The 13378-nt window shown below is 40.6% G+C and overlaps 1 protein-coding gene across 2 annotated transcripts; it reads left to right on the plus strand.

The window, feature by feature from the left end:
• Positions 1 to 638: 638 nt before the first annotated feature.
• Positions 639 to 13306, plus strand: spopla (speckle type BTB/POZ protein like a). Of its 2 annotated transcripts, none has more exons than XM_069154734.1 (12): positions 639 to 803; positions 2065 to 2148; positions 4758 to 4875; positions 5408 to 5529; positions 5914 to 6065; positions 6204 to 6331; positions 8089 to 8266; positions 8867 to 8922; positions 9099 to 9221; positions 10914 to 11056; positions 11174 to 11227; positions 11743 to 13306. In XM_069154734.1, the coding sequence occupies exons 3-12, from the start codon at positions 4798 to 4800 to the stop codon at positions 11885 to 11887; spliced, it is 1179 nt and encodes a 392-aa protein (XP_069010835.1). In that variant the 5' UTR covers positions 639 to 803; positions 2065 to 2148; positions 4758 to 4797; the 3' UTR covers positions 11888 to 13306. The 2 variants fall into 2 exon arrangements, with proteins under 2 accessions (XP_069010835.1, XP_069010836.1); XM_069154735.1 differs by lacking the exon at positions 639 to 803 and adding an exon at positions 1107 to 1531.
• Positions 13307 to 13378: the final 72 nt, after the last annotated feature.

Here is a 13378-nt window from a genome sequence, read left to right on the forward strand (position 1 = left end):
ATTATTTCTGTAATTTTAAGGTCAACTGCATGAACACAGCTAACAAAAGAAAATCCTGCTCTTCTCAATTGTGGGTTATGTCTAAAGCTGGCAATCTGCACGTTTTTATTCTCAAATAGTGAATAAAAAAGGAGACCCAGAAGGGCACACTTGTGCGTGAGGTTGTTATTTGGGGGTTTGCATTGTCTTTTCTGCACATAACCATGAAGAACTCACTTCAATTTTTGACACACTTCAATTTCAAAATAATAGTTACCGTACAATTTGAAATCATTCAACATTTCAACATTGTACGAGGGCGTCCTAAAATGTGTTGTATGCTTAAATTCTAACCTTGACCCTATGTGAGAACCCTCCTTTTAAACGGACCCTTTCAAAAGCCACTAACATGTAAAATAAGTATTTTTTCTGTATATGTGGACACAAACTAGTCGTCTGTATTGTCTTGAATCAGTATGCTGTTCTATTAAATTCAAAATTGAGCTAAAAAGCTACTTTAGATGTATTATTATTATTATTATTGTTATTGTTATTATTATTATTATTATTATTATTACAGCAGCAGTTGAGATGCAGCAGGACGTTATCCGAAAGTCGCGCATGCGCGCTCGCTGCATTTTCTAGCCTGTTAAGCTACCAGTCCGGCTACACAAGTGTAAGCTAGCACAGATATAAATTAAGACAAAGAAACCTTGTGAAGAGACTGAATGAAAAAGAGCTCAAAGTAACGGACGGTGACAGGAGCAGGTCTAACACGAAGCTACATGTGTTATTCGGTATATACGGGAGTATAAAATCGACAGGTACGCCGCGAACACGTCTTTTTAAACTTTTTGTGAGCGGTCGGTGCAGAGATTAGCTTCGGCTAGCTGCTAGTTAGCCCGCTCAGACCCGAAACGTGAAGGTTTCACCGTTAGCATCGTTAGCTCGTCCGTTAGCATCCTGTCACGGGGACCAAGCGGAGGCCCTCTTTATTATGTGTGTGTTGTTTTTGTTTTACACCGGTTAACGCGGGCTGTTCGCAGCACGTTACCGACTGAACCCGGGTCTCCACCTCCACCTCCTCCACCTCCTCCCCGGGGGGGGGGGGCCGGTTCACGGTGTGGATGTACGCGGACAGATTTACTGCTAACGCGGTGTTCGTTAAGCTAGCTGGTCGCGGTCTGAATGCTAAAGTTCGCGTTTAAATGTTACGTGAACATGAACGCGGGGTTGTTGTTGTTTTCTTTATAATTTCTGATATAAAACATTAAAAAAAAACGGACCGAAGTCCGCCGATTCTCCTTTTGAACGTGAACTCAAAAGTAGCTGCGACGATAAACCGGGAAGTGTTGACGGATGTTGACACTTTAGCAGCAGATGTTTCTCCGACACGTCGCTGCTGCTTCACTGATCCTCGTTTGTATTATTATTATTTTTAATGTATTATCGTACTAACTCGTCCGCAGCGGGACAACCGGACAGGCGGCGGCGGCGCCCCGTCACACCGGGATGGTTTAAACTTTCCTGCGTCTCGTCCTCTTGTTCAGAGGTTAGCGTCGCTCCGGCTAACGCGTTAGCCAAACAAAAGTTGCAGGTGAATTTCGAGTTGGTTTCATTTAACCGACAGACTTGTGGCCCGAGTCTTCACCTGCAGCCTCGTCCGGGAGATAAAAGTACCACCGCGTGTTTATTTACTTAGTTATTTACGTGTGTGTCCAGTTCACAGCGAGCACGGCCACGTCTTTAAAAGGCGAAACCACCAAATGTGAGCTAATGTTATCTGAACCGGTGCGTTTTTAATAACGTGGCATTATTGAGTGATTTTTTTTTATTTATTATTTATTTATTTATTTATTTTTTGTTTAAAAAGCTCTATTGTTCCCGTGGTGTCTTTTCTCATTCACGATTTAGCGGCAGCTGTGGTTTATTGTAGGTAACGTGGCTTTTATTTCCAGATGTTTCTGTGACGTACTGACACTTTTGGTTTTATTTGTAAGAGGTTGATCAGGTCCATTTTTTTTTTTAAATTTTTTAAGGCCTAATGTCAATTTCTTCTTCTTCTTCTTCTTCTTCTTCTTCTAGAGTGTCACATGAAGATGGGGCCATGAAGGATCCTGTGATAACATAGAAAAATCTCCATCTCTGTACATTTCAACCATTCAAGAGGTGATGAGAAGGGTTTTTTTTTTCAATTCATTTGCTGATGCTGCGTGATTCGGATTTAAAATTCAAAGCAGAAGCTGTTTCGCTTGCGGCCGCGCGCGGCGCAAAAGTAGCTGTTGAACTCGCAAAAAAATCGCCGCGGGTCGATCCGCGCACGCCGAACTCGAGGTCTGTTTGCGAAATTGTCTGAGAACTCGGGAACAAATACTTCACGCGCGTTTCGAGAGTAAAACGTGCAAACGGAAACATCGGGTGTGCTTTTAAAGTCCCTGCGTGCACGAGCCCACGTCATTTCACAATTTATATGTTTTTGGCCTCGAATCGAATTTTGGAAACTAAAAGAAACGAAAGAAAGTTTCAGTGTAAATAAAAGAAAATGCATCTAACAAGTGGCTCAGACAGTTAGGACCCGAAAACACCCCAGTCATATTACAAATTTGGACAGTCAGACATTTTTACTGAAGAGTAGTTTCAACAGTGTCATTCTTTCTCTGCCTTTATATTGTTTGGCCTTTGAGATACTTTCTATTTTGTGATTCTTGCAGCAAGCAATTTGTCTGGATATAGTCCCTACCCTTTCAGAATAAATATAAATGCTTTATTCCAGGGTGGCTTGATAGGAGGGATGACAAGGCTTTTATAGTCTTTTGATATCAAGCTCACTTTGTGAGAAAGATAAAATTAAATGTCCTAACACTCCCAAAGGGAATGTATTCCCTCTTAATGTCACATGATGGGATAATATGAAACGGTGTGAATCGGCTCTAGGAAACATGTACCTGTGTCAACGAGTACGATTCTGTGGCGGCTTCGGTGGAGCGCTGTCAGAACTTGTGCTGTTTAAGTGAAATGAAACTGGCATGTTTGCGTGGCAAAAATGTCTGTTATTACTAAGACGTGTTGCGCTGCGTTTCCTTTTGTATCCGCAGAGGTTTGAAAGCCAGGGTTTAGTGAATGACACCGTTTAGTAACTACCCAATTTTCCTCAATAGTTAGCCGACCGTGCGGCATCAGCAGTTGTTTACCCACCGTGTGTTTCTGGTTGAATTATCTACGCCGCAATCCACGTTTGTTCCTCTTTCCTCGCACACAAAACGATCCTGTTGGAGACAATGCTCAAGTTGTGAGAAAATCCATACGCATGTTAGCTTGTGCTTTGTAGGCACAATGTGTCATTTATACTATATGACTGTAAGCTGTACCGAGTAAACATATATTTAGCTGCACTGCTGTAATTGACAGCAGTTCATATCTTTGCCATGGTGATCTTCTGTCTCGAACACCACCCTCACCGGATTATCTCAGTTGGTGTCCAGTATTGCCAGTTACACATGTATTATGTGCACAGCTTTATTATGTGAAGAGTTCACTCTCCATGCCTTTTTTCCCCTAATAGAAAATTGATTATTAGTAGTAAACCAGGACTGAAATCTTTTTGGTATTAGTGTTAACTAAGCAAAGGAGGGGAGCTCCAGGAACATTTTGTAACTATCCTGGCAACATTATTTTACCTTAATTGTAGTTTTATTTGTTTGACTATGTTTTGTTTTGTTTTAATTAGTTGTTATTTTCCCTGCTCGCGGTGGGACCTGAGGACAGTGAGGTTGTTCAACCTGTTCCTTCATTTTCTTTGCTTTGCCCTCACCAAAGAGATTCAGTGTTACCCTGAAGCCACTCTGATAGAAAGAGAGTAAGAAGATGCAATATTGTTTAAAAAAAAAAAAAAATGGGGGGGCGGCACACAATTTCAGACAGTCTCTCCAAATAGATGCTTAGTGTTGCATTAGTTTGTACACATGAAAAGTGCCACAAATTGTTGAATAACAAAGAAAGTATAAAGTAAAAGACCTCCCTCCTCTCCCAAATCGGCAAAGCTGCCCAATCACACTGTGAAGTAGGTGTAAATGTGGGATCGTCTGTTGCTGAAAGTTAAAGAAATGATTCTCGCGCACCCGCACCCTATCAGACAACAAAAAAGGTAGAGAGGGTTTCTGACACTATCCAGCCATTAGACATGCTGTTTGGACAGGTCATAAATCCTGCTTCAATCCATGTTGTTTGAAAAGTGATGAAATTAATCCCCCAAAAAATTTGACTTTGTGAAAATGAAAGGTTGAATTTGGACTTTTTTTTTTTGATAAACATGACTGCCCATACCTTTGATTGATTGGTCTGTTGTTTATTTATCTTTTTTTGGGCTTGTTTTCATTTATTTCTTCTGGCGATATCACATTTTCCATAAATCAGTTTGAGAATAGCTTTGCTGAAGCTTTCGGAATGTAAATTGTCATGTATTCATAACTAGGGAGTATAAATTGTCGGAAGCCGAGTTGTTTATTCCACATCTAAGTAGGTTCTATGTAATTTTTTTAAATAAATGTATAAAATACAATTCAATATGCATGGATGCATTTTCACTTTGTTTCCTCCAATCCCACAGTTAGACCGAGTCTAAATTGTGATTTCACACTACAGACAGATTCAGATTCATTCAGTTCAAATCGCTGAGCTTATTCTGACCGGGCAGTTTAAACCATTTATTTAAAAAAAAAAAAAAGATGAAATTTATGCTGCAAAAATAATGTTACTTATTATTTTCTTGGAACAATTAGTGCATTAAGGACGTGAGCGAGTGGTACCACAAAGCCGGTGATGTCACGGGTTCCCACCCCTCCTCCTCCCGGGGAGATGTCAAGTGGACCTGTGGCAGAGAGCTGGTGTTACACACAGGTATGGACACACGTTCCACACATGAAAGTGATGGAATTCATCTTGTTTAAAAAAAAAACAAGCATATTCCTACTCTTCTTTTTCCCTCTTTATGTTGATAAATTATTTCTTAGCCGAGAATTGGAGATGTCATGTTGGGAAAAGTTCAGGTGTTAATGAAATGTATGATGGCTTCACTCAACACAAGTGTCTAAAACTATGACAGTAAGTCAGCATTCACAACATCTGGGTCCTGAAGCTGAGGCTGCTAAATGCAGTTTAGCATTCATTCATTTTTCGGGTTTATAATTGTGACTTTCCTAATATGAAATTTTAGAATGTCAAATCATTTAGGATGTAAATGGTAAAATTTCAGCTCCAACATGGAATCTGATGTTCTTTAGAATCATTGTTATTATAAGTGGTAAATTTGCAATACTGCAAAATCTTGATGTTTCCATATTCATGTAAAATTATGTTTCTGTATTCTAAAAAGACAATATTTGGTCTGATGGTTGTACCTGTTTTGTTTTTTTTTTCTCCTCGTTCTAAGGTTAAAGTGGTGAAATTTTCCTATATGTGGACCATAAACAACTTTAGTTTTTGCAGAGAAGAAATGGGAGAGGTGTTGAAGAGCTCAACCTTTTCCTCTGGCCCTAATGACAAAATGAAATGGTTAGTACTCAAGTTAAACTTCTCACTGCTGTTATTTGCAGGGTTTCTATGACCATAGATTACTTTTTTTTTTAATTTGCGTTCATATTTATGTATATGCATTAGCTTTTTCAACGTATCTGTGCTATTCAATTTTGCCACATTCAGTTTTTTTTTTTTTTTTTTAATTCCCTTAAACACGAACATGGATCTAATTGGATATTCTGTATGTTTTGTTTGTGTGTAAGAACTTTGACCATATATCATTATTACACAGCCTGTCAAAGCAAGAGAAGATTCCCCCTGAACGCTCGTCATTGTGTTTTGACAAAAGTGATAAAAGCAGTACTGTCTTCTCAAGTTTGTAAGATTACTGATGTGCCGTGTTTTCTGTTTATTTGCCAGGTGTCTGCGAGTCAACCCAAAGGGACTTGATGATGAAAGCAAAGATTATCTGTCATTGTATTTACTTCTTGTTAGCTGTCCAAAAAGTGAAGTCAGAGCAAAGTTCAAGTTTTCTTTGTTGAATGCTAAAAGAGAGGAGACAAAAGCGATGGGTGAGCGGAAGCAGAAACGGCATCATATCCAATTATTCTGTATTGTTTGTGTTCTTTTTAGACCACATATGCCCAAACTTGCAAACAAAGGCTATAATAATGCTTCACTTTTGTTTTTGTTTTTCTTCCTGGTTACAGAAAGCCAAAGAGCATATAGATTTGTCCAAGGCAAAGACTGGGGCTTCAAAAAATTTATAAGAAGAGATTTCCTCCTTGATGAAGCCAACGGACTCCTACCAGATGACAAGCTCACCCTCTTCTGTGAGGTCAGTGTTATACTACTGCTCTCCTGTCATTCTTCAAGTAAATAGCACTGACAATTTTCTTGTTTATGATGGTTTTGAATTGACCCAAATTGCAAATAACCCAGAGCCACAATTTCCTCACTCGTTTGGAAGGAAAGTTCCATAAATTGGAAAATTCTGAAATTATCTAATTTAAATTAGGTTGCTTCTTATAAACTGACATTTGGCGAACTTCATGTTTCTGTTGTCGGTTTTTGTTTTTGTCTTTTCCCGTCTTTGTGTGCTGCTTTGTTACTGAGCTGCTGCTGTGATGTAGGTGGCATATAGATGTTGAAGTTGTTGCATCAAACCTGTACAGATTTATATGTAAAGAGGGCATCGAAATCAAATCACTGTTGTATTGAAGTGTGTATACCCAAAGTGTAAAGCCTGTTTTCCACTGGTTCGGCGTGCGACGCGTTCCGTCTCCGACGCAGCTGCCGGAGTGAATCACCGTCATTAAAGTCGATGCTTCGTATCCCACCGGCTGCGACGAGGTCCGTCTCACCAGCGTCCCAGAAGCGGCTCGCCGTGCTGCTCCGCTAAAGATAGGCAGCAAGTCTGTTTCTGACGGAAGCCGCTCGGAGACCGCGGCATTCTCGAACAGAGCAGATCGGCTGGGTAGGAAGTTTATCGAGAAACAAAATCAAATTCTGGGAACACTTTCAAATTAAAACAACCATGTGCAAACTCCCGGTCATAAAAAAAAACAAAAAAAAACAAAAAACGTCACTACATCACCGTCTAACCCGCGGTCTTTCAATTTGGAAATGCATTCTCCCCCCGCTACAGACACAGTATGTGAAATAGTTACGCAATAAAAAAGGAGGATTCATGCTTTTAATGACTAAAACACAGCTGGCTGTATTAACTCTGTCTGTAGGCTGCAGCACAGAGTAGGAAAGACAACAATCACCACAAAACGGACAAAAACGAAGCCGTTTCCCCCCCGATAGAAGCACAGGAATCAAGAAAACGTAACCCAATGAGGAAGTAAGATAAAACGGGCAGACACAGCATCTATAAACGCTGCCGGTGGAAAATGAAGCCGGGCAGAGGACGGAACAAAACCGCGACCTGATGGACCGTCTTCAGTGGAATATAGAGCTAACCTTTAATGGACTGACTCTGCTAATTCTTGTCATGACTAGTTTACACCTGAGCTTATGCTGATGTGCAACATATTGTTGAGATTTGTTTCAAATGACATTTTATTTTACGCGAGAGAAATACCGACCCCATCTTGCATCGTTTACAATGATGCTTGTTTTGGAAATAATTGAATTCAGCATGTCAACAAGAATAAAGGTCTCTTAAAATGTTCTTTCAACGGACAAGTTAAATGAGGTGTCAATGAATTTTGATGTAAATGCAATTGGCTAAATACTGCCAGGATTAGAGTGGGCTGGCCGAGCAGCTCCACAGAGATTCCACAGTTTCAGGGAAATTGCCACTTTGATAAACAAATTACATTCAAATTAAAGACAAAATGCCTTTTCTCATCAATTAGGTGTGTCAGCAAAGTTAATTAAGTTTGCTTTCAAGTGGTTGTGTTTTCGCAAAGCAAGAGTCCCTCCCACTCTAGGTTCCCCAGTCTGGATAATACGCTCTAAAAGGAGGAAATCGAACATACAGTAAATTACATTGTTCCGTTATGCAGCAAGACATATTTGTTGCTGTTTTTATTTGAATGTTTCAGCTCGATGAGGCAGCTTCAGTTTGATGTTCTCTTTATACAGGTGAGTGTTGTCCAGGACTCGGTGAACATTTCGGGGCAGTCCAACATGAACATGCTGAAGGTACCGGAGTGTCAGCTGTCCGATGACCTGGGGAACCTGTGGGAGTGCTCACGCTTCACAGACTGCAGCCTGTATGTGGGTGGGCAGGAGTTCAAAGCCCACAAATCCATCCTTGCAGGTAAGACGTCACCGAGCCCCCCCCCCCCCCCCCCCCCCCCCCCCCCCCAGAACTTTAGCGAGCTACAACGGTAGTAGAAGCCCAAGAAATGGCCATAAAAGGACACGTCTATGCCTCTTCTTAATGGCCTCGTGCGAAGAGCCCAAAGTACCTCGAAATGGTACCGAGGGTGTGTGTTCCTGGCTTGATTTGTAGCGGCCTAGTTCTGCAGCGGGTGCAAATCCACCCCGCTACCCCTGCTTGGCCCTGCTTGACCCAGATGACTGTGGGATCCCGGAGATTGAGAGGCCGGCGCTCTTCTTCAGCTCATCTCCATTAGACATGGTGGCAGCTGCCGTGCTCAGGGGAGAAATACTGACACCGCGTTAGTGATGCCAGCGCAGTGAATTTTGCAGCATTGTCGTCTTCTAACAGTTCGGTATTGATGTTTTCTGCAGTTTTTTTTTTTTTTTTTTTTTTAATGCAGAAGAACTGTTTTATCATGTGACATTGATGTTGGTAGCACCTTATTAATACTGACAACCCTGACAAAACTAACATGCCTTATGTTACGACTAATATAATGATACATTTATTTATGTACTTTTTTTTTTTTGACAGCGAGGTCACCGGTCTTTAATGCTATGTTTGAACATGAAATGGAGGAGAGTAAAAAGGTAAGAGCAACTTCTTATAACTGCTTGTTGTTTGCAGGACTTTACTACCTTTTGCACATTTGTCATATTTTCAATGAAAACTCACCGTAACGCAAATTGAAGTCGTCACCTTCTGTCGTCCATATTTTTGATTTGAGTGAAAACCTCTCGTCTTTTTTTTTTTTTTTTTTTTGCAGAACCGTGTTGACATCAGTGATGTGGATCCAGATGTTTTTAAGGAAATGATGGGCTTCATCTACACAGGAAAGGCCCCGAACTTGGAGAAGATGGCAGACAATTTGCTGGCAGCTGCGGATAAAGTAAGAGTTGACACTTTTGCTGATGTTTGATCCAACATCTACCTCCAGAAAAACGCCCCATGTTTGTCCTGTCATTGGCAATATCACGCAAAATGACCTCCGTTTTTATTTAAACCTGCGGTGTGAAACTTTTGTCGTCTCCTGCCAGTTCGACCAGTCATAAAACAGTTGCTTTAGCCTCTTCTGTAGCTGCTCGCTGTGGCTGGGCAACACTGGATTAATGAAGCAAAAGGCATCACAACCCGCAACAAATGACTTCTTTCATTTTCAGAATTTGATGCATTCTGTCCGATAACGTTTGCAAAGTCTGGAAAAGGGCTGCATGATTGAATTATTTCATCACCGTTCAAGTTAGCGCAGAGCTAAAGTGGATGTTAGCAGACTGGGCCAGTCTCTGGTGTGGATGCTCTGCCCGTACAGCAGGCCCGGCGTGCACTCTCTGTTTTTTTCTGGCAGTGATTGGTTTAATCAGCATTTTGTGAATTTGGACATTCTTTTTTGAAGTAAGAGTCCCAACTTGAAATGAATCCCCTGTGTACACCTTCACGTGTGTATCGACTTTTCTATTCTTAAAATATTTTTTTTTTAATGATATTATTACTACGAGGTATTATGTCGGGGTAGTAATAACACTGGTCACTTAAACAGTGAAACGGGAACTCTGAAACGGTAACCAGATGCAGCACCGCCGTGGACGGGGGTGAGGGGAGAGACAACACTGTGTGTGAGCAAATGAGGCTGAAGGCCTAATGTGCTCGGTTCTGTAATTATACAGCTGTTAGCCTGCGTCTAACGTAACGTGATTTCAGTATTGATGGTCCACATGTTTTGTTTTTGCGTGTATTTCTGTATTCCCAGCCTCTCCCCATTTTAAAACGTGCTTATCCAGCACAGTGTGTGTGCATGCACAACATCATGAATATAAACAATGCAGATCTTCAAACTGTTATGGGTCAGAAGTGTGTGGTCATTGATGCAGCCTCTATTCTGTAGTGACCTGCACGGGCCAGTAAAGAAAATGTCTGGTCTGCTACCTTGATATCGAAACATCATCGTGCAGCTGAAATGGGATACAATTATTGGAAGTGGGCTTTATGCCAATTAAATCCTCAATTTTAAGGCATTGTTTTGTTGTGAACGTAACTTTATGACAGTGCAGTACAACACCAATGAAAAATGTATTTATGATCAATGTTGCTTCACGTGTAATAAATCAGGAGGGGAAGGTGTTATAAAGCCTCTTATAATCTCCTAAACCCTTTTGATCTTTCCCCAGTTCACCTCTCAGATCTCCTCCTTTTTTTCTTTCTTTTTTTTTTTTTTAGGGTGAGCAAAATGTACTGAGTTTTGTGCTGATTGTTGATTTGATGGATGAGTTTTAACTGAACACTGTAATGAGGGACTACCTTTTTTTTTTTTTTTTCCCCTCCAAAATGATAGATTGCATCTGCCCTGTAGTTTAAAGTGTGTAAGTTTGGACCCTGCTGGTTGGACATTTTGGGGTCCTGGTCACATTTTCTGCTTTCCTACTGGATATATAATCATTATAAATTTCAGTTAGTGATTGCACCTGTAGTTTTTATGTATTTTCGGGGTAGAAAACGTCAAACCGTAGGGATTCATTTTACATCCAGGCTCTAACCGCTGCTTTCTGCCCCCACCCCTCCTCACCCCCACCCCTCCCCTCCCCAGTATGCTCTAGAGCGTTTAAAGGTCATGTGTGAAGAGGCCTTGTGCAACAGCCTTTCAGTGGAGAATGTGGCCGACACCCTCATCCTGGCTGACTTGCACAGTGCCGAACAGCTCAAAGCACAAGCCATAGATTTTATCAACAGGCAAGTATCGCAAAAAAAAAAACAACACACAAAAAAAAAGAACCTCCAGTGATAAATTCCTGCTGCCATTTCTGTTTACCAGCCCTGAATGCTTACCTTTTTATCTCTTTGCCATAGGTGCAGTGTCCTGAGACAGCTGGGCTGTAAAGATGGAAAGAACTGGAATAGCAAGTATGTAATTAGCTGATATATGTGACACAAGATTAATAACACGCTCTTATCTCTTCCCCCAACCAGATGCATTAGAATTCATTGTTTTAGCCCAGGCAGACAGAGTGCTATTTGCCGTTCCAGTTTGAAGCTCCATATCTTTGTATCCAAGTTATTAATAGACTTGTACCTGGATAAAACCGTGGAAATGGAATATTTGTAGAATTTTAAAAAAGAAGGGAGGTGGTCGCTGTGGGAAGTTTGTCTTTTCGATGATGCAGTGCAGTATTTCAGGACACCTTGAAATGTTGAACTTGTCTGTTGTACTCGCCGTGTGCAGGCGTTCTAATCCTACAGCCGATTCAGTTTACGCATGTGTGCAGAAGGCACTAATGGCCCTTTTCAAGTTTGTCATGCATCTCGCAAATCAAATCCCCCTTATTTACTTTGTCATTACAATCTCATTTATGCTTATTGGTTTTTAATGTGCAGATTATCACGTCTGAGTGTTAACTTCATTTTGCCTGTGCTTACAGTCATGCTACAGATATAATGGAGACTGCAGGCTGGAAGTCAATGATCCAGTCCCATCCTCACTTGGTAGCCGAAGCCTTCCGTGCCCTGGCTTCAGCACAGTGCCCACCCTTTGGTCTTCCCAGGAAGCGTCTAAAACAGTCCTGACTGCTCGACTGTGCCCCAGGACTTTACTGGAGGTGTGAAGCATGGGTTTACAAAGGAAGGACTAGTGAGGGTACCACTCTTATTTCCACCAAAACTGAACACACTTGAATTAAGAAGAGTGGAGACTTCTGGCCAGGGATGTGGGGAGGCTGGTACGTGGAAGACTGACATCAGTGGATTGGAAAAAAAAATTGGTTCAATCGGTGTTGCTTGCTTGCTTTGCTGCCCCAACTGAATTTTGTTCAGCCCGGGTAGCAAGCCAAGCTGTCTGCTACAGTTTTTTTTTTTTTTTTTTTTTTTTTTTTTTTTTTTTTTTTTTTTTTTTTTTTTTCCTGTAATTTTCAAAATGGCCTTAATATATCTGCCATTGCTCTGGAGCTGCTCTAGAGTACTTTGTCTATTTTACTCTGTGCCTGCCTTGTCACAAAGACCAGGCCTCCTCCAGGTTGCACTAGTTCCCATGAAAAGTCATTTTGATATGGAGTTCTATAGGAACGTAACAAAGGTTTAACTAAATGGGAAATATTATATATTTGTAATGTTTAGCCCGTTTTGTGACTAGACATTAAAAAGCATGAACACTTTCAGTGCAAGGTCAGTTCTTTACACTTTTTAAAAGATGCGTATGCCCCATATTGATGGCACCATTTCTATGTAAATGACAGTTGAACCATCTTCAGAAGACCAGTGTACAAGAAAGTCCGTTCTATTGCATATTTGTGGGGGAAAATAGTAATCTGCCATTATGAAGACCCAGTGTCAATCCATGTAAAAGATGTAAGACGGAAAAGCGTCTGTACTTTGGCCCTAATATATAAAACCATTGGAAGTATATGGAAGTATTTACTCAGTCTCCCATTTGAATGACATATTCCAGATCATACGTCTGTGACCTGTTATAGATAAAATTTTGAGAATTTGTTTCTTTAGTATTGCCAACTTGCAAATATTATATATTCTCAATATATTGTGGTTAACTAAAAGTGGAGAGACTAATGCATGGTCATGTTATTGTCAAAAGAAAGTGTCCAAGTACCAATTATTTTTTATTTTTACAATTTTTTTTTTCTGCAATTATCTGACATATTTGTGCAGAATTAAATGAATTGAGTATGTGCAAAAATTTCCTCTAACATGCTTGGATATCTGTAGGATGCTGAGCATCACTTCTACTGGCAATGTTATTCTGTGTTTGAATGGGGGGGGTTGTCATGTTTATTCAGTCCGTCTTGTATGTAGTGTGGTGTGACAGACACTTCGGAGGATTTTGTAAATTAAAAAGAGTAGCATCATTTTTACATGATATTACTCATCATTCAGCGTCATGTTCAGATGTTGAAACTGTTTGGAAGCAAAACAGATGGAAGTTGTTGTCTGCAAGAATGCCTGCATTAACCCATTAAACATTTTCCAGCAGTCGGAAGTGACCCAGGTTTATTCATTTGTTTTTAAACCGGAGATTGTTGAACTCTGTGACATGAGATTTTAGAT

This window comes from Embiotoca jacksoni, unplaced genomic scaffold, assembly GCF_022577435.1.
Source record: "Embiotoca jacksoni isolate LCO1_2020_lvr unplaced genomic scaffold, fEmbJac1.0.p SCAF_2, whole genome shotgun sequence".
NCBI classification, from domain to species: domain Eukaryota; kingdom Metazoa; phylum Chordata; class Actinopteri; family Embiotocidae; genus Embiotoca; species Embiotoca jacksoni.

What these genes read in the sequence shown, in the direction of transcription:
- spopla (XM_069154734.1), top strand. Translation starts at nt 4,798, where the DNA reads ATGTCACGGGTTCCCACCCCTCCTCCTCCCGGGGAGATGTCAAGTGGA. An exon ending in CCACAAATCCATCCTTGCAG is followed by an intron (nt 8,267 to 8,866) that starts GTAAGACGTCAC and finishes TTTTTTTGACAG; the next exon opens with CGAGGTCACCGGTCTTTAAT. An exon ending in TGCTGGCAGCTGCGGATAAA is followed by an intron (nt 9,222 to 10,913) that starts GTAAGAGTTGAC and finishes TCCCCTCCCCAG; the next exon opens with TATGCTCTAGAGCGTTTAAA.